Source organism: Alexandromys fortis, unplaced genomic scaffold, assembly GCF_014885135.2.
Source record: "Alexandromys fortis isolate MF-2015 unplaced genomic scaffold, M_Fortis_MF-2015_v1.1 scaffold_214, whole genome shotgun sequence".
NCBI classification, from domain to species: domain Eukaryota; kingdom Metazoa; phylum Chordata; class Mammalia; order Rodentia; family Cricetidae; genus Alexandromys; species Alexandromys fortis.
The window spans coordinates 1,477,189-1,495,435 of NW_026068100.1; the positions used below are offsets into that span (position 1 = coordinate 1,477,189).

At 42.3% G+C, this 18,247-nt stretch overlaps 1 protein-coding gene across 12 annotated transcripts in view; it reads right to left on the reverse strand.

Annotated features, from left to right (window-relative positions):
* Window positions 1-18,247, reverse strand: part of Ppp1r9a (protein phosphatase 1 regulatory subunit 9A) — a 308,576-nt gene that overhangs the window by 14,081 nt on the left and 276,248 nt on the right. For 7 of the 12 annotated variants that reach the window (XR_007588950.1, XM_050123822.1, XM_050123828.1 and 4 more), the window contains 2 exons: window positions 10,263-10,350; window positions 10,092-10,169 (listed from right to left, as the gene is read on the reverse strand). The exons of 4 other annotated variants lie outside the window; for them this stretch is intronic. Coding sequence is in view for 7 of the 8 variants with exons in the window: in XM_050123822.1 (XP_049979779.1) it covers window positions 10,092-10,169; window positions 10,263-10,350 (166 nt within the window). In the remaining variant the exon portion in view is untranslated. The remainder of the gene's footprint in view (window positions 1-10,091; window positions 10,170-10,262; window positions 10,351-18,247) is intronic. One more of the 12 variants, XM_050123827.1, reaches the window with a different exon arrangement.

Sequence of the window (18,247 nt, forward strand, 5' to 3'; positions counted from 1 at the left end):
ATTCCAAAGAGACTCTCTACACAGGTAAAAACTGAGAAACTGTTCTATTTAGGATAGTAAAAATGGAACTATTTGGGCAATAGCATTAACCTTAATACTTTCCTTTTTGCATTTTAATGGAAGCTATTGTTTTGAACTGCTATTTCCATAGAGAAATTGTACTAAATGAGCCTTTGTAAGTATTCATGAATGAATTCTAAGACAGCCATCAGGAGAGTGACACCGGCCCATAAGCATCTTTCTTCCTGCCTACCTCTGGATTCATCTCCCTGTGTCTATGACTGAAAGATTCAGTGATTTGGAAATTTTGGAGCATGTGTTATGTTAAGCAGAACATGAAGATTTTTTTTTAATCAAAAGCTCAGTCTCTTTTCACAGGAGGAGTATAGGGCCTGAAGTCATCATGGATTGCTTGGAAACTGAAAGCCTAACACCTCCTGAGCGTGCGGCCTCAGGCCTTCTCTGTCCCTCTGTCCCCATCTATATAAAGCGAGTATTTTGATGTATCTCACATGTGACTTCTATGAATTAAGTAGGTTAATATTTGTTAAAAAGGTTAAAAAGCCATGAAAGTCACTTAAGGTCTAGAAATAGTTAAAGGCTCAAAGGCAGTTGAAAAACAGTTTTTCTTTTTTAAACTTAGTGTAGGTACTATCATATTTGTATTCATCTACTTGTGCAGAAGCTGGAGAAGAAAATGCCTGTGTGCATTTGGAAGAGATGAAGCTCAGTATCACTGAACAAATGACATTGTATGGAGCCAATTTCTGGGTAATTGCTGATATTATGACAACAGGAATCCCTTCAATTGAAACTGCCTTGATACCATAGACTTCAGATGCTTTCTAATCCTAGTTGATGCTGGTTCCCAATCCCTTTGGACCCCATTTTAAGCACATTTTGAAATAGAATTCAAATTGATATAGACAGAATCAAGTCTTAAACCTTCGGGCTTATCTCCAAATTGTATACAAGAACCAAAAGCAGCAATCCTCATGCAAGCATCCTGGAGACTGTAGGTGATACACAGATGCAAAAGGTTGCAAAAATATCTATGAGAACAGAAACCCTGTGAAGCTTTGGTAAAACTTACACAGCAGGATAGGCAAATGATGTAGGTGGTTCTTCTTTCTATGTGCTGCTTTCATTGGTTAATTAATAAAGAAACTGCTTGGCCTGATAGGTCAGAACATAGGTGGGTGGAGTAGACAGAACAGAATGCTGGGAAGAAGACAATGAGACAGACACCATAGCTCTCCTCTCCGAGATGGATGCAAGTTAAGATCTTTCCTGGTAAGCCACCACCTCGTGGTGCTACAAAGATAATTAGAAATGGGTTAATCAAGATGTGAGAGTTATCCAGTAAGAGGCTAGAGCTAATGGGCCAAGGCAGTGTTTAAAAGAATACAATTTGTGTGCTGTTATTTTGGGTATAAAGCTAGCCGTGTGGGAGCAGGGCAGTAAAGCAGCCCGCCGCTCTTCACAACAGGCAAATACAATTGATGGTCATATACAAGAATCCAGAAGACACGGCCATGTTATAGTGTCTTTGTGTGTGTGTGTGGGGGGGGTGTTTTAAGAATAACAGAAATCAAGGTGAGACAGGCTGACCTTGAACCCCATATTAAAGCTTAAACTAAATGGCAAACTTGTATTCTTAATCTAGTAACTCATTATCACCAGACAGGAGAGTCCAGCAGCTGAGCCAGAGCACACTTGCAGTGGCCTTGTGCTCTTGATGGGCACATTTTACTCTTTGCCCATGGACCAACTAAAGCTGGTACAGCTGCTAGAGTCACAACTCAGAAGAGGAGAGAAGTTGGTGTGGAGTCGGTATGTTAACACAGGTCTGAGCTGACTCTTTAAATACCCCCATTTTCACTTATGATTATCTCGAATGCAAGTGCAACACAAGTCATTACAGACAGGAAACATCAGTGATCACGTATGTAAAATCGCTTCCTGGCACTTTGAGTCCTCGAAGCTTTCATACCCCCATCTCTAGTGAGGTGAAGGATTCTGGAAACATAATTCTGGATGGCAATAAAGCAAGTGGACAGATGTCTGCCTCCCTTCTGGGAGAGAGGGAGAAAGCTTATCTCCATAAGGCAAACAATCTCAGTTAAAATGTAAACAATTACTTCTAGGAGGGTGATACTATTAGACTCAAGCTTTATCTCAGCAATAAACTCTTCCCACCCCCTTCAAATGTGGCTCTGTGCTATCTGGGAGGGTAGCTCTTTGGGGCTCTCACTTAACTTTTAGGGTGTGTCTTCAACTATGCCCCTACATTTTAGTAAAAATGCCCATAATAGTGTGTGCAGAAATATCTCTGTAGTTCCACACCTCAGAGACCAGACACGGGAAGGAAAAGATGGTCCTGAAGGTAAAGGAACTGACTTTGGTCACTAGATAGCCGCCCTCTGGGAGTTTGCGGGGAAGCTATGTGACAAAGGGCAGCATGACACCTCATCCTACTCCCATAGCAATCGTCTTTGTAGCTGTGGTTCTAAATCACCACCACTACCTTAAGGGGATGAAAGGGAAGGGGGTCAGAATGCTGCCACTCACTGGCTTCATTGAAAGGGACTTTAGGGAATCTCAACCTAGAGCAAGCAACAGCTGAAAACAATCTGAAAATCCCCGGAAAATATTAAATACTAATAATGAGCATGAATATTTGCATATAGTATTGAGGATGGGCTCCAGGCCATGCTGTTCTTATAGTGGTGAACAAGGTCAAGGAACCCCAGACTAGGACAGAGGCTCTCTTTCTGCAGCCTTACACACAAAGATAATGGAAAGTTGGGGAAAGAGTTAGCAGGAAGCAATGACACCCACTTACAGGGTAACAAGAATTGTCTCACAGCTGAAAACTGGAAGATTCTGGACTTTTGTTTTGTTTTGCCCTTTCAGCTTTCCGTGAGTCTGGCTGTGCCCTGTTGTGTCTATCTTCTGGTTTCATTATTTATTACCTATAGCTTTAACATCCATGACTGTGTAACTAACCCCTGTATGTAACCTTTCTTTATTCTCAAAGAAAAGAGCTCACTTCCATTTGCCTGGACCTGGAATAATAGAATATGCATCAAGACACCCAATACTCTATTCCTTTAAAATTACAGATGCGACCGCCTACCAGGCATCTTTACTAAAGCAAACACCAATTTTGTCCTGGATAAATTGAACTCTTGAGCCTATGAAGGAGCAGAAAGGGCTTGGTAGCTTGAGTTCTGCTTTTACTGCCTCTTATTCCCCGTCTTACTTTGAGGAGAAAATGTTCAGAACAATACAGTATTCTACCTTCTTCCCTCTTCACCTCCTCCCTTCCTTTTTTCTTCCCTCTTTCTTTCTCTTTCTTCCTCTCTCTTTTAAGTCAAGAGAGGTAGAGTGGATAATTAATGGAAACGAATATGACTTCCAGAAGGCCAAAGGAGCTACATTTTTACACTTCTTTCACCTATGGTAATTTATACACCAAAAGCTTATCATTAAGAAAAAAAATCAGAGAATCATAAGTCCTTGCCATTGTACTTCCTTACATGTTTTATTGTTAGGTACTAGAAGAAATAATTGTCATCAAATTTAATTTTCATAAGCTAAAGATGTCATTGGACTAACCTTTCCTGGTCGTCAAATGGTTTGTGGCTAATAAGTTTCTTAACTTTCTATTTAACTCATTTACATAGACTCTGGAACCCATTTATCCTGGGGTTGGTACCCTAAAAAAAAATCAGCTTTTTAAATTAAATTCCCACAGTGATATTTGTTGTTTCAATTCTGCAAATACGGTATATTAACTATTCAGAATCTAGTAAGATATCATCAAAATATCATTTACAGTTCATAAACTGTCAGGCAGCAAGAACATAAAGAGCCACGGAATTGTGTAGATTGCAACAGCTACAAGAGGAATGTGCATGGATGCCCACTCATCTAAGTCAGATGAAGTCATTTTGAGACGATCTAAAATCCACTGAAGAGACCGAGGCTGTGAGGCCAGACCCATCCACAGGGAACTTAGAGATCCTTCTGGGGAGCATTAGAAACATGTACCCATCTGGCACCCGGGCACCGTCACCCTGGACATCTGGCTGGACTTTCTGATCAGCAGCCAAGAGTCCCTCTTAGAGACACAGTAGACAGCTCGGCCCCAACTCCCAGGAGATGATCAAACCGTTCTCTCTCCTCTGCAGGCTTTCAGCTGAATAGCAAAAGGATAATAATGCAGATCCACGCTCTCGAAACAGATGTTAATTTCTGGACAATAAATCCACCGCTTGGGTATTCAAGAAAAGTGTGCTATTCTAAATCTGAGCAAAGTGTGGCTTCTGGCTCTATTAAAATTCTATTTTCATTAATTTTGGTGATTGGGTTTAAACCAGAACCTTAGGCAGGCTAATCACACATTCTGCATCTGGCATACATGTTTAGAAATTTAAATTCACTTTAACGACCTGCACCTCTTTTTTTCTCCATTTTTCCTTCCTCCCTCCCTCCCTCCCTCCCTTCCTGTGATGTATGTACATGAACATTTGTGTGTGCATGTGTGTATGCAGAGGCCAAAGGCTGACAATATCAGAAGTCTTTCTATGCCACTCCCACCTTCTCTTTTTTGAAGCAGGGGCTCTTGCTGACTGTGGAGCTTGCCGTTGTATAGGCTGGTTAGCTAGGGAGCTCCAGAGGGCCACACAGTCCGTTCTAAGTGTTGGAGTCTTAGACCTGCACTGCCACAACCAGCTCTCACACGGGTGCCAGGGACCTAAACTTAGGTTCTCATGAATGTTTGGCAAGTATTTTACTGATTGAGCCATCTCTCCAGCCCACCAAATCTCATTTTGGATTTTTTTTTATATATATATATAAGGTCAGCCAAACAGACAAAAGCAACGATGCTTACTTAGAGTCTCCCTTACAGTTACAAATTTAATATAGGATGTTGAAATGAAAGGTTCTCTTTGTTCTGAAGCAGAGTATCAAGATCCCCCAGCTGGCCTTGAACTTGCTATGTAGCATAGGGAATGATCTGAAATTTATGATCCTCCTGCCTCCATCTCCCAAGTGCTGGACCCAGTTTAGGGATAGGGGTGAAACTCGGGATCCCATGCATACCAGGTAAGCCCTCTGTAACTGAGGTATATTCCCAGCTCAAGACCTTTTTTTCTTAACATCATTCAAAAGTGTTTCCTTGCTAGGTATGTACTTTTTTATTCTTTGAGAGTCAGACTATGAAGCTGACATGTCCCAGAGGTGGCATAAAGGTCACTGTTCTTCACAGGGCAAGGCAGGCAGAAAGAGAGGGTGAAATCATTCTCCGCAGCTATTTCCTCCCAAGCCCAACTGCACACGCAGGAGCAATATGTCAGCTTGCTCCGGGTTAACTGGCATGATCGCTGGTCTGTAATAACCTGTTAGATAGGAAATTAAAGAAAGGCAGATTTCAATCACAATAATGGGAACTCTCCAAGCTGCTTCTAATTCATCTCCAAGCACTAGCTTTCCATTGCTAGATTAAAAACAAGACAGCAAGGGCCAAGTGTGTAAGGGATGAAGACGCACAGCTTCTTGGAACCACGGTGATGTTAAAGATGAAACAATGGCGGGATCTTTAAGCTGACCAGAGAGCTAACGGAGATACTGATGACAGAAAATCCCTCTCTGGACTGCAGCTGAGGAAGTTACACCGTAAGCTGATTTCATTGCTCACCCTCTCCATCCCACACTGAGGTCTAGCCACGCCAAGCAGCTCCTGGTTGATGACAGCCAAGGCACTCACTGTGATGGTTACATATTTCTTCCTGGTGGCTCTGAAAGTATGGGGTGCAGTTTCTGTGAGGAGGTACACACCACCCTTTGACAAGGAACAAAGGTTATGGGGTTCTTTCTCTTTGCCCCGTGTTTTCCATGGCACACATTCTTCTTCACTCTTTCCATCTGTTCTCTCAGCCACCGCCAAGATCTCTATCTCACTCCTCTTTCCCCCTCTATCTACAATAAGATTGTCACTGAGATGATCACCATGCTTGCTCTTAAATTATTTTATCAACTAGACCGAGCCCTGCAAAGGGGGCTCTGCTCCCCACAGTGGCACTCTCACTGGGCCCAGCCTAGCATACATGAGGGTTTTCCTTTATATACTCAAGCGTTCACCTCAATCGCCATTGTGCTAATGGGTGTCTATCCGCTCAGCATGGACGGCCAGCAAGGAGGCTCTTGCCTTACCCAGCAGCAGGGCAAAGCAGTCCTCTGGGATCACTGATATGCCAGCATTTATCTAACGGCTTTGAGAGAAATATTGTCCATGAAAAACTGCCTGTAATACAAGGAAAGTCATCCTTGGATGGACAAGTCTGGCAGTATAATATACATAAGGAATGTTTTGTTTCCATCCAAACAAACTCTCTCTAAATATTAGAAATGATGCTGACATAGCAGTGTATACTTGTTAGAGAACTAACATGTACTGAAATATTAGCCCTCACAGGCTCCCCAAAAGTCTATAGATGGTTACATGAGGAATGTGTATGACTCCATTTTTCAGATTAGGAAACTGAGGCCCTGACAGGTTCAACAACTTGACTAAAATGAACAGCATAACTGAGTTTTGAACTTAGGTTCTGAACTTTCCTTATGCCCTCGGTTTTTACTGAGGGGCGAACACGGTGGTTACTATGAAGTTGTTGCTAAAGATGCTGCAGTTTAGGTACCAACTATACTTTTTTTTTTGCTTCATCTTACTTTTTTCCATGTTGTTTACTTATGTTATGTTACAAAACACATACTTCTGAATGTAAACAGAATATTTTGAGACTAAGAGTAGAATATACATAAATAAATGAAAGGACATATTAATTACAGGTCAATATCATAATGATGTGTTCATTTTTCATGGAACAATACAGAGCAGCACCATAGAATAGACTCATAGTGTGGGTCACATGTATTGATTAAAATTTTCTAGTAGCCACATGAAACGATATAGGTAAACTCACTTTAGTAGTAAATAATCTCCAACTCCGACTGTATCTTAGAACACAGTTAATATTAGGAACACTAAGATGTTCATCACTCCTTCTCCACACTAAGGTTCGAAGGATGTTGCATTCCCACCATGCATATCTCACCGCAGACCAGCTCAGTAACCACAGCTGACGGTGCAGCCATAGCAGACGGGGCACAGAGACGGATGTAAAGTTACACGCCATGCAAGCACTTGCATTGGTAGGAAGCCAAGGTGACATACTGAAGCCAGAGTTAGGACCACTACCTTGAACTGCATCTCAGGCTTCTCGTCACTGTCCATTCCTTTAAGGTAAATGCAAATTCATTTCCAAAGAGAAGAGCCATCTTCACTCTCAGTCACTTTCCCAACATACTGTCGTCTACCTTTGTCGGACACACACCCCCACACCCATTGACTCTAAGCTGGAACTTCTCAACAGTGTTCCAAGTAGGTGCTTCACTGACACTAACCAGTGTTCACTGCTCTTTGGTTCCGGACAGGCTACGGCTTATCCTACAGCTCAGGTGTACCTCTAAGGGTTAACAAGCTCTGCTAACCTGGTGCTGCTTCTGCTGGCTCTCTCTCCAGTGCTTGTGCAAATCAGAATGTCTACTGTATACACTAAATCCTATTTCTTCCCTGCGATTATTTATTATGCTCATCATGATCATCTATTCTCTCCGTGTCTCCTGCTGCTCATGTATCCGACTTATTATGTCCTCACAAGAAACACAGCAGAGGAAACTCTGTGGGTAAGAAAAGTGACAACCAAGACTCAGTTACTGAAAGTCTAACAGCACAGGTTAATGGGAATCGACAAAGAGCCCAAGAGATGAGATTATTAGCTCTCTCGGAGGCTCTTCTGCTGCCTTGCCTGAGAAACCTGCATGGGGTAGAGTCCACTCCTCTCTCTTCGCCACGATTGCCCTGGATGCTCTTTGCAGCCGCTGATGTTTTGAACCCCACCTGCAGGGCCTTATGGGACCAACTGCATGAAACTCCCACAGGGTGGAAACGCTGTTCGTCTGGGGGTGTGCTGTTTAAGGCCCTGGGTCCATTATCAACCCATACAGGAACAGAAGCTCAGCTGATTAGTGTTACCAATTACTCTGGTAGCTCAAAACTTGTTTTTGTGAAATGGAAAAGTTCTCTGTTATCTTGTTTTTCTACCTCAATTATATAAGCTCATTTTTTATCCTACCAAAATTCTACTAATAATTACTAATAATTATAAAACTACAATTCTAGTTGAAAATCATTTTGTGTTGTCGGCATATATAGAATTATTTGTGTGCAGTGAAGCAGTGGGTATCGAGAATTTATATTTTACAAAGACAGAGCAGGAGTGATAGCTGACGGGTAGCCCAGGTGTGGGAGAAAAATGGCCTCAGCAGTGGTACCCCTGGTACTGGTGACACCACTTCCAACCACTGTGATTGTTCCTATAGTACAGTCAGCATCTACCACCACCATCAAGGCAAGCTTGATTTCCACTAGAAATGCAGCCACTCTCCCTTCTGTGGGATTCCGTGCTTAAGCTTCTCTTGGGTTAAGCCTTGAAATCAAAAGGACAAGACCACTCTATGCTGAAAGATCAAAGGAGGGGAGTGTCTCTTCCAGGTGGAATTCCCCTCAACTTCTGCTCTCCTGGCTTCATTATTTTCTTCCTGAGTATGGTCAATAGTGCTTGGTTTTAATGTTCAAAACAGGTATTTTTATACTTCTTTAAAAATACACAGAAAAATTAATTGCCTGAGTTGCCTGTAGCCTCACAGGTACTTAATTTTCTTGAGAGTCCCTCAAAATATGGAGGGCATAAGTAAAAACCAGACTAGCAACAACTAATTAAATTTGAAATTCTCTCTCCTCACTCCCAAGATAATGAAGCAACAGTGTACAAGCTAAGAAGTAGGCAAGTGATCCCCCAAGTGATTTATAGTCTCTCGGGGTTCATGTTTCTTTCCTAATCTATGACACCAAGAGAAACACTGAGCTGACACCAGCGTAGAGAAATCCAGTCACTACCAGATGTGCTGGCGTGCTATGCTGAAAAGCCTGGAGTGGAGGCCCGAGCCCCATCTTGGCTCTCACTGACTTCTGCATGACCTCAGGAAAACGGAGCAAATCGGATTAAGGTAGAATTCTTCATCAAGAAAGGATGGTACTACTATCTGTCTGCCCAATCCTAGTAAAAGGGTAAAATGAGGTCGGGAAATATAAAGCCACAACACCAGCAATTTGTCATCATTAATATTATTTTTAAATACTGCCTATGTACCAAGTATAAAGAAAACATTTACAATGTTTCATACACACTCTTATTTAATGTTCACACTACTCCTATAAGAGCTGTTATCACACTCATTTCATATGAGAAAACAGAGGCAGAGATGGCTGAACAATCTATCCAGGATTTAAAAGCAAGAACTAGAAAACTAAAATTTAATCCAAGACACATGGGCTTCAGAGCTTTATGATTTCCTGCCCCCTACATAAATCTATCTTAAATTATATAACCTCAAAATAGAACAGGGAAAACTTGCCAACATGCTGTTCAAAACTTAGTTCTCTATAAAACAAAAATGTTTACTGAAAGGCAAGTGTAGTCCACAGTTCTTGCAAGTCCACTAAACTGCAGAGTTCAGCAAGAGATTGGTGGTCATTCTTACATGCATGTAGAATGTCAGCATGGTGTCAAATGCAAAATTAACCTATTACACGAGGATGTGGGAAGAGGAAACGCAATAATAGTGTGACTAACCAGGCCAACAGAACAAAACAAAAGACACCAACCAACCAAACCCAGTATAACAATAAAGAAACCTAAAATATGTCTAAACTATCACACAGATGCATTTAGATAATTATTTAATGGAATTTTTCATATGACTGTAATCTGGCAGCTAGTGACCAATGGATTTATTCAAAGCTATAACTAAAGACAGCCATAAAATAATGGCTCAATTATTTACTTATTTATTTTGGTTACAACTCTGGGTTCATCACGTTTTAGAAACACTGACCACAGATCTTGGTTAACAGTAAGAGGGATGGAAAGAAATGTACATTCTTAATCGCCCACCCGTACCTGCTACCTGCAGAAAACCTACTGGCTTCTTTTTCTTTCCATTTCTTCCCCTTGTTGGGGTTCCATCGCAAGTGTGCCCTACAATAACAGGATACAGTCATGAAGAGAAAGGTAATGTCCCCTTTTAATCTTGCCTCATGGAGAACCACTTTCCCAGAAGCAGAAGCTTACCCCAGATCCACAAACTTCTGCTTAATTTTTCCTCCTTGTACCATGAATGAACTGGATGTTCTTAGTGATTTAGGACAATTGGCACCGTCTAGGACATAGACACATAGGAAAAAGATATGTTAGCATTATATTTTAAGCCATGAATCAAAAGTCAGTGTATCTCTGAAGCTAAGGGTTTTGCCTGAATTATTCAATGTATAAAAACATGGTGTCTGTCCTGTCTAGAGGACACAGAAACTCAGCCATGGTGGCCCAGAGTCAGCGGAGCAGCAAAGTCCTACTGGAGAGACAGGGAAGAGTGAAGTGAGTGGAATAAACACTTTCATTTCCCAGCAGGTGTGTTGGTGTCTGCCTGCCTCTGGCTCCACCGCCAGGCACCCAAAGCCTATTTCTTTCTTCTACAGCTTTTTTGGTTTGGGGTTCTCCTACATTCTGAAGAAGCCCATCTGAATCTCAAATCCCAGTAGAAAATATCACCTCTTAAAGTTTGGGAGCTGAAGATAGTAACTGAATAAAACTTTCCCTTTGGTGGGTGGAAAAATGGCTCAGCAGTTAAGAGCACTGACTGACCTGGGTTCAAGTATTCAGACCCAGGGGACTCAACACCCATGGCAAAACACCAATGCACATCTTTTTTTTTTTCCTTTAAATTACCTCCTGAGATCCCCCATACTAGTGGCCCAGGGCCAGTTCTGCGACAGGGTAAGGAAGAACATGGGGAAACCTTTTTAAGCAGAAGCCAAATAGATCTTTGAAAAGTTCTTTTTAAGAGCTAGTTGGAACACAACTGTTTGGCCTACCATGAGACAGAAAATACCCAAATCTTCCAAGGACCTGTAGCTGACCAAGTTGCTACTCCATAAATGATGCTGGCACTATTCTGCAGTGTCACAACCATGAGAAAGGAGTGAATACAGCGCCAGGTTCTACCAGTGGTATGTACTCCACCTTTGATAAGGCAGATGAAACTGTAGCAAAAAGTGATGGGTGTCACATTCCAGCATCTTCAATCACCATGGATGATTGACAGGTAGTGTTTTAAATCAAATGTGCTTGTTTGTGCAAAACTTCCTTGTTAATTGCTAGTGTCTGCTTCTAGCTTTTTTTTTTTTTAAGGTCTAGAAATTCTTGCATGGAATGTATAGAAAATGGGCATACCAAGACAGTGTTCAATTAACCTTAATGGTTAATTTTGTTTATGATTTTTGTTTACTTCAGGACAAACTTCTAAACAGATACCAGTACACCTACCCATTCTTCAGGGAGGCTCCAAAGCTCTTACACTAGCACAGTACATGGACAGAGACTCCAAGCATTCCTAGCTATGAGCTTTTTGTATTGCTAGTTAATGGTTCTCAGCAGATTACAATAATTCTTTAAAATGTACATGATGAAACACAAGAATCAGATATATGCCTGTGTCAAAAATTCACTTCTTCTTCAAATGTTTATTATGAGTATTTGCATCACTATCTTCCACTAACAGAATTAAATAGCCACAGATGTGGCTCAAATCCATTTTTTAAAAATGGATCCCTTGTAAGGTGATTTTGCTAATGGATACCTAAAAAAAAAAAAAATCAGGTTTCAATTTTCTAAATAGAAGCCAAAGAAACAAATGAGACGAATTCTTCCGTTTCAATCCTAAAGAACTCTTAAGGGCCAGGACAGCACCTGTTAAAAGAGCCTCCTTAATTATTTTCTGAATTAGTGCAGCTAGAAGATGCTTTAATGAGTGGCGAGATGAACCCCGAGACAATGTCACTGAGACTCTCTGTAACCTGTTCCTGCTGTAGTCATTTGGACATCTTAGCACTAAAAGCCGGGTCCTGCCCATCACAGAGCTTGCTGCTAGGCAACCTCACATCATTATCTCACACATTTGCCAAAGCACATTTCAAGCAACACTGAAATGAAGACGCGAGATTAAAGAATAGTGCCCCTTGCCATTTAAATTAATTTTTAATGTATGGTAGAACTTTAGGTCTGCATAAAACCTAACGTGGGGTTGGTATGTGCACATATTGTGTTTGTGCATATTTATTTATTTGGTGTTAGGAAAGATGTCCATTAGGTTTTAGAAACTGCTCCTATATGACTTTTGTAACCCATAAGAAGCTCAGGCACCCACACCCAGCACTTTGACTTTAAGCTTCAGCAACTTGGCTCTTGCTTCCCAAACAAACACATCCTGGTCTCTAAATCCCAAAGTCCCTCCTGGGTGACATCAATCTGCTCAATCAGACACTTGACTCTCCCTTCTTTTATGATGGGATTTTTCAGATCCACTTCCTGACCTGGTTTCTTTCCTGGATTCTGGACTTCCTCTATTTAAAAAGAAATTAATCATATTTTCCACACAGTGTTTCTGATTTCTTATTTTCCGTTAGTGATAAAGCATGTGTTCTGAAGTCCCACGCCTGTGATGAGCTTTGGCTCACTTTCTTCTCACTATGATCTAACCACATAGGTTTCATGGCTCTTGTGTGAGTCTGCCCAGCACTGCCATGCTCCCTCTTCACAAGCATTCTCCTGAGAGTCTCCTCACTCAGTTCCCGCACGTTCATTGTCCTTTTCTATTTATTCTCTTCTGAGAATAGTCTGTGGCTCCCTAGCACAAGTATCCAAGATACTTAAATTATAGAGCCATAGAAAATAACACCTATTGGCTTTTACACTCAGTCTGGCTATCCCGGAGAAGCAACACGTTCAGTCACTGAGCTAGCCCACTGCTCTGGACTCCTGGACGTGTCTGCTCACAGGGACACTCTATCTTCCCTGCCGTCTTCTGTACAGCCCAGGTGGTGCCTGCAGTTGCATTTTCTGCGGTGACCAAGCAGAGCATCTTCTCCTCTCCATAGTAACATGGCATTTATGCACACACGCAGAGGGCTACTGCAGTATGTGAAGGAGAAGGCAACTGTGGGAAGTCTTTGCCAAGCTGGAAAGTTCCTGAAAGTGCTCTATGTCAGGCAGTGTGCCAACCATCAAAACAGAACCTTAGAATACTGACTTCTAGAAGTTGAGTAGAAAACTGATAGTGAGTCTGAATTTGCTCACTAACCTTGACTGGACAAAGCCTCACTGCTATGGAAGCCAGAGACAAAGCCTCAGTATAAAGCTGCTCCTATTGGGGAGAATTAACCTTGACTGGATAAAGCCTCACTGCTATCTAAGCCAGAGACAAAACCTCAGTATAAAGCTACTCCTACTGGGGAGAAAGGAGGCATTTTCATGACCTTCATGGCCACAGAAGCCTGTTCTTCAACCCCTTCTGCTAACCTAACTGCCGCTCAGTTACAGGTAAACCACTGAGGCGGTGGTTATGGGATCTCTCTGTCTCCATTCATACTGATGAGGGAAAAGGATGGCATGCAAACGGAGACACCAACACATTTGGAGAACTTCTAATTCTAGTAGGGTGGCCAGAGGCTATCATTAGGGTTTCATTAAAACACAGTGATAGATTAGCCATCTTTACAACTAACTCAATAGACGAAAAGTGATGGTGTAAGACTTCTTTAAAAGCCAGGCAGATGGCAACCAGTGACATAGCCATATCCAGCGCTCACGACACAGTGCTGAGCAGGATGAAGCACACTTGTAGGCCAGGCATCAGGAAGATTCCCCCATCCACATGGGCAAAAGAGTAAATAGTTTATGTTGGAAAGAGGTTCAGTTTCTCATTCAATCACCCTGCTCTGCCAAGATAGCTTGAAGGGATGCTTATGTGGCAGAAAAAGTATGGCCACATTCTAGGAACACTTCCCTTCCAAACAGGCGGCTGTTGGGTTTGGCTGGTGAACCCCATCCAGATGACTGTATTACTTGTCTGGAGAGGCAAACTTAGTAATTTGTCTAGCAATGTTCAAGCATTGCTTATTTGTCACGCTCTTTCTGAAGAACCAAGAAGAACAAGGATAGTAAGCTAAGAGAGAAAACGTTGGTTCACACTAACCACCAAGTGAGTCACTGTACACAAAGGAGTGAACTCAGAAGCAACTGTGAAAATCACTGTGGAATGGGGTGGCTGGCCCAAGGCCAAATTAAGGAGGTGAGATTTATGTTGGGCACAGTGTTAGCCAAGAACATAAACATGAGGTCAAATTTGTACCTGGGAGGCTCACAAAGCCCCTTTGAGTAAGCTCCCTCACTGGAAAGTCAGTGAGTGCTGAGGATACCAGAGATTGGCCACACCAGAATTTTCACGTCTGGCTTACAGTAAAGAATCTGTGTCTCACAGAGCGAGGAATGCAAGGCATTATAGAGCCTTATTCTCTGGAGTTCTGATTCAGTGAGGGAGGATTCCACTTTGTTAACATTGGTTGGACGCACTGCAGCAATATGATCAAAAGGGAGCAATGGGATTTCCCTACTGTTTGAATGGTGCTTAGGTCTGTTTGTTGGGAACTGGGTGGGAGAACCCTGAGGAATGTGAGAAGCTTTAGTGAAAGGGGCAGGCCATCCGCACATGAATGGCACATCCTGTGTGCACAGCCAGTTAATGTGATTCTAATTTTATGCTCACTGAGTAACTTTGTGATTTATGAATCCACCACCAAGGAGAAAATGGAATGAATGAAGGCTAGTGGTTATTATGTCAGCTGATCCATCCAAAATAAGCTAGAAAATTACTGTTTTGGTACAGCATGTTTTTAAAGATCTTAGCAGCATGAGCCAGCACCCTGTGCTTGATTAGATGTGTGTATATTGCTGGAATTGGGGACATAGAAAACTGACGACCAGAACCCTAGTTCTTCAGAGCACTGTCTGACAGTCAGTGGCTGAGATGTCTCTGGCATCCTTCAAGGTGTGGAGAAATTGAGAGTAGAATGCCAAGGAAGCAAAGTGCTTTCCGAAATGCTGACTGTGGCGTGGCAAGGGGTCCCAGAGAGGACAAGTCTGTCTGGGGGGCACAGACAGAACGAACACGAACATCAGAAACACACGCAGGGAGAAGATGAAGACACGGCCTTTGGTATGCAGCTCCCTGAAGGAAGTGGTGCAATACTGACAGCCACTGAAGACACACCTGGATACAGATTAGGTGCTCAGCAAGTGTGCAATGGACACGGGAATAAATGTGAATGAACATGAAGGCAGAGGAAACTCTAGACTACAAACTTTAACAAGAAAAAGAGAGGATGAAGTGCCAACACCACTTTTCCGTTAGTATGTGAGGTTAATCTCATTATCAACCTGACTATATCTGGTAACAGGTTTGTGGGGTATTGCTGGGACAGACCAGACCATGGTTTTTTTTTTGGTGAGGATTGTGGAAGGACTTGGAAATTTTGGGCTAGAAAAAGCCACTGAGTGTTAAAAGCTCTGTGGGTTGATCTATAGGAGCCTGGAAGGTAATGCTGGGAGCAACCAGTAAGCAAGCAGCACTCTGTACAGCAGCTGTATTGTTCCTGCCATAGATTCGTGCCCCTCTCTCTTGCCTTGACTTCTCTGGACAAGACACTGTTAACTGAAAGTAGAAGAGGAAATGAACCCCTTTCCCCTCATGTTGCTTTTGGTCATGGTATTTGTATTATAGCACTAGAAACCATGATTGAGACAGTAGGTTACAACAGTCATACTTGTCCATTTTCAAGGCTGGCATTTGAAAACTGTTCAATGAACTGCTCTGTTCAGTTACGCAGAAGTATGGCCAGCCCAGGAGAACTGAAGAAGGGAAAAACCCAAGATCTTGGTCTCTGGAGAAGAAAGGACCTGTGTCTTGCTTTTTAGTCCTGGTTAATTCCAAAGCAGACACAGATGCGAACAAGGCAGCTCTGCTCTGTGGAAACGGAGAGGCCCTCAGACCGCTCCCAATTGCTGCTTAGGAGCCCACGGGGCACCCTTCCCATCTCTAAATGACTCCTCTGCCAACTTCAAAACTGCATCAATCAGAAGAAAAGGGCAGCATGAATTCAGATAAAACTGAGCTTTTAAAAGTCTCTGTGATTTTTCCTAGGTCAGAGGTCCACTGTCTGATCATCATGCCTTTGGATAGCACGTCGTGGAGCGAGGATGCACTCGGCAGTAGGATGCTCAGCTAGCATCTGCAAAGCTCTGAGTTCAATCTCCAGCACTTCAAATAACCAAACAAAATAAGTCGAACAACAACATCGACTCACACAATGGGACTCCAAAGAAAGAGTTTCTGCTTTGGCCTTCTCCCAACAACAGTCTGCACGCTTAGGAGATGGTGGAGCGCTAACTGCAAGCCTATCTCTATAAAGGCACTATCATAACCATGCTTTAATTAATCAAAGTTCTTTTCAACGTAAGCCAACTTCACAGTCAAGCTGTTCACCAGCCTGACTACCATGTTGGATTGTGTGGTGAGCCTGACCGAATTCTCTTGCCTCCTCTAGAGACCTATGCTCTATGTTTGCCTCCCAGGCTGCTTCTGAAGAGCTGTGTGCAGGGCTGTCTTTGGAAGACAACTGACAGGCCCCAGCAAGGATGCTCAGGAGAACGCCAATGCTGACCCCAAGTCACAAAGCACCATGGGTCAGCTGATTTCTGTGTTCACAAGCGTCTGTAAGAAGCTTGTATTTTATAATCTGGCAGACAACAATGCATGAGGACCTTTGAAGGCGCAGTGTTATGCAGTTGTACCTGCAGTGAGTGAGTCTGGTGCCTTCCACAGCTCATGCAGTCTGGCAGACTCTTCCCAGCTCGTCTGAGATCTGGCGACTCTGGCAGTTAATTCAAAGGGTCACCTCTCTGATCACTAGTGAAGTTGTTCTTTTCATAACTTACAAACCAATGCTATTCTTTTTTTCATGGAACTGAGAGTCACTTTTTACTTCTTAAAAAGAATCAGTTCTTCGGAGTTATTTGATTATTAAAAGACCACCCATTAACTTTGTATTTTTTTTTTTGACAGCTAAAATCCAGAATACTTATGGCATGGGCAGAGAATATCAGTAAAAGTGAACAGAAAAGCCTGTGGTTGCTCCTGCCTCTGCTGCAGTGTGTAGAACCGAGGTCCCTCACACTCTTCCTACTACCACCTCCTGACCCCTCCTTCCAGGGAGCAGACTTTGTCCTTCCCGTTTGTAAACAGAAATTCTGTCTACACTTCTAAATAATCTACCAACTTTGCTCTTTACAAATATAATTGGATAGCTCTTGTAATCTGGCCCTGTTGATATCTTCTCCTGGAGATCTGCAGTTATAAAGATAACTTTAGTTATAGTTTAGTTTGCTGATTTCCTGCTGCATGGGTTCAATACATAAATTCACAGCAATCATTTATCCATTTTACCAGCTTTGTTATCACACACCAGGGCTGCCATGATTATTTTTCCCTATGTGTGTGCATTATGAGAGTATGTGTATATGTCTGTGTGCATGTTATGAGAGTATGTGTGTATGCCTGTGTGTTATGAGACTATGAGTGTATGTTTGTGTGTATACTTTGTGAGTGTGTATACTTATCTCTGTGTGTTTACTTATGTGAGTGTGTATACACATCTGTGTATACTCATGTGTGTATACTTATCTCTGTGTGTTTACTTATGTGAGTGTGTATACACATCTGTGTGTGTGCTTATGTGAGCTGCATGCATGTCTGTGTGTGTTTATGTGAGTGTATATGCATATTGTGTGTTTATGTGAGTGTGTATGCATGTCTGTATGTGTGCTTATGTGAGTGTGTGCACATGTGGAGGCTAGAAACCAATATCAGGCATCTTTCTTTAGTTCCTTTCCACCTTCTTTTTGCGACAGTATGGGTCGCTGACTTGGCTAGATGGGCTGCCAGTGAGTTCCACAGATCTGCTGTATTCACTGACCCTTTCTATCCCCCAACTCTGATATTATAGATGTAAACCACCATGCCCAGCTTTTTCCTTGTTGCCGGGGATCCAAACCTGAGTCCATATGCTTTGGTTGTAAGTATTTTATCAATTGAGCAATCTTTCCAGTCTCTGCTATGAATACCTTTACATATAATTCTTAATAGACAGATACAGGATTTATATATA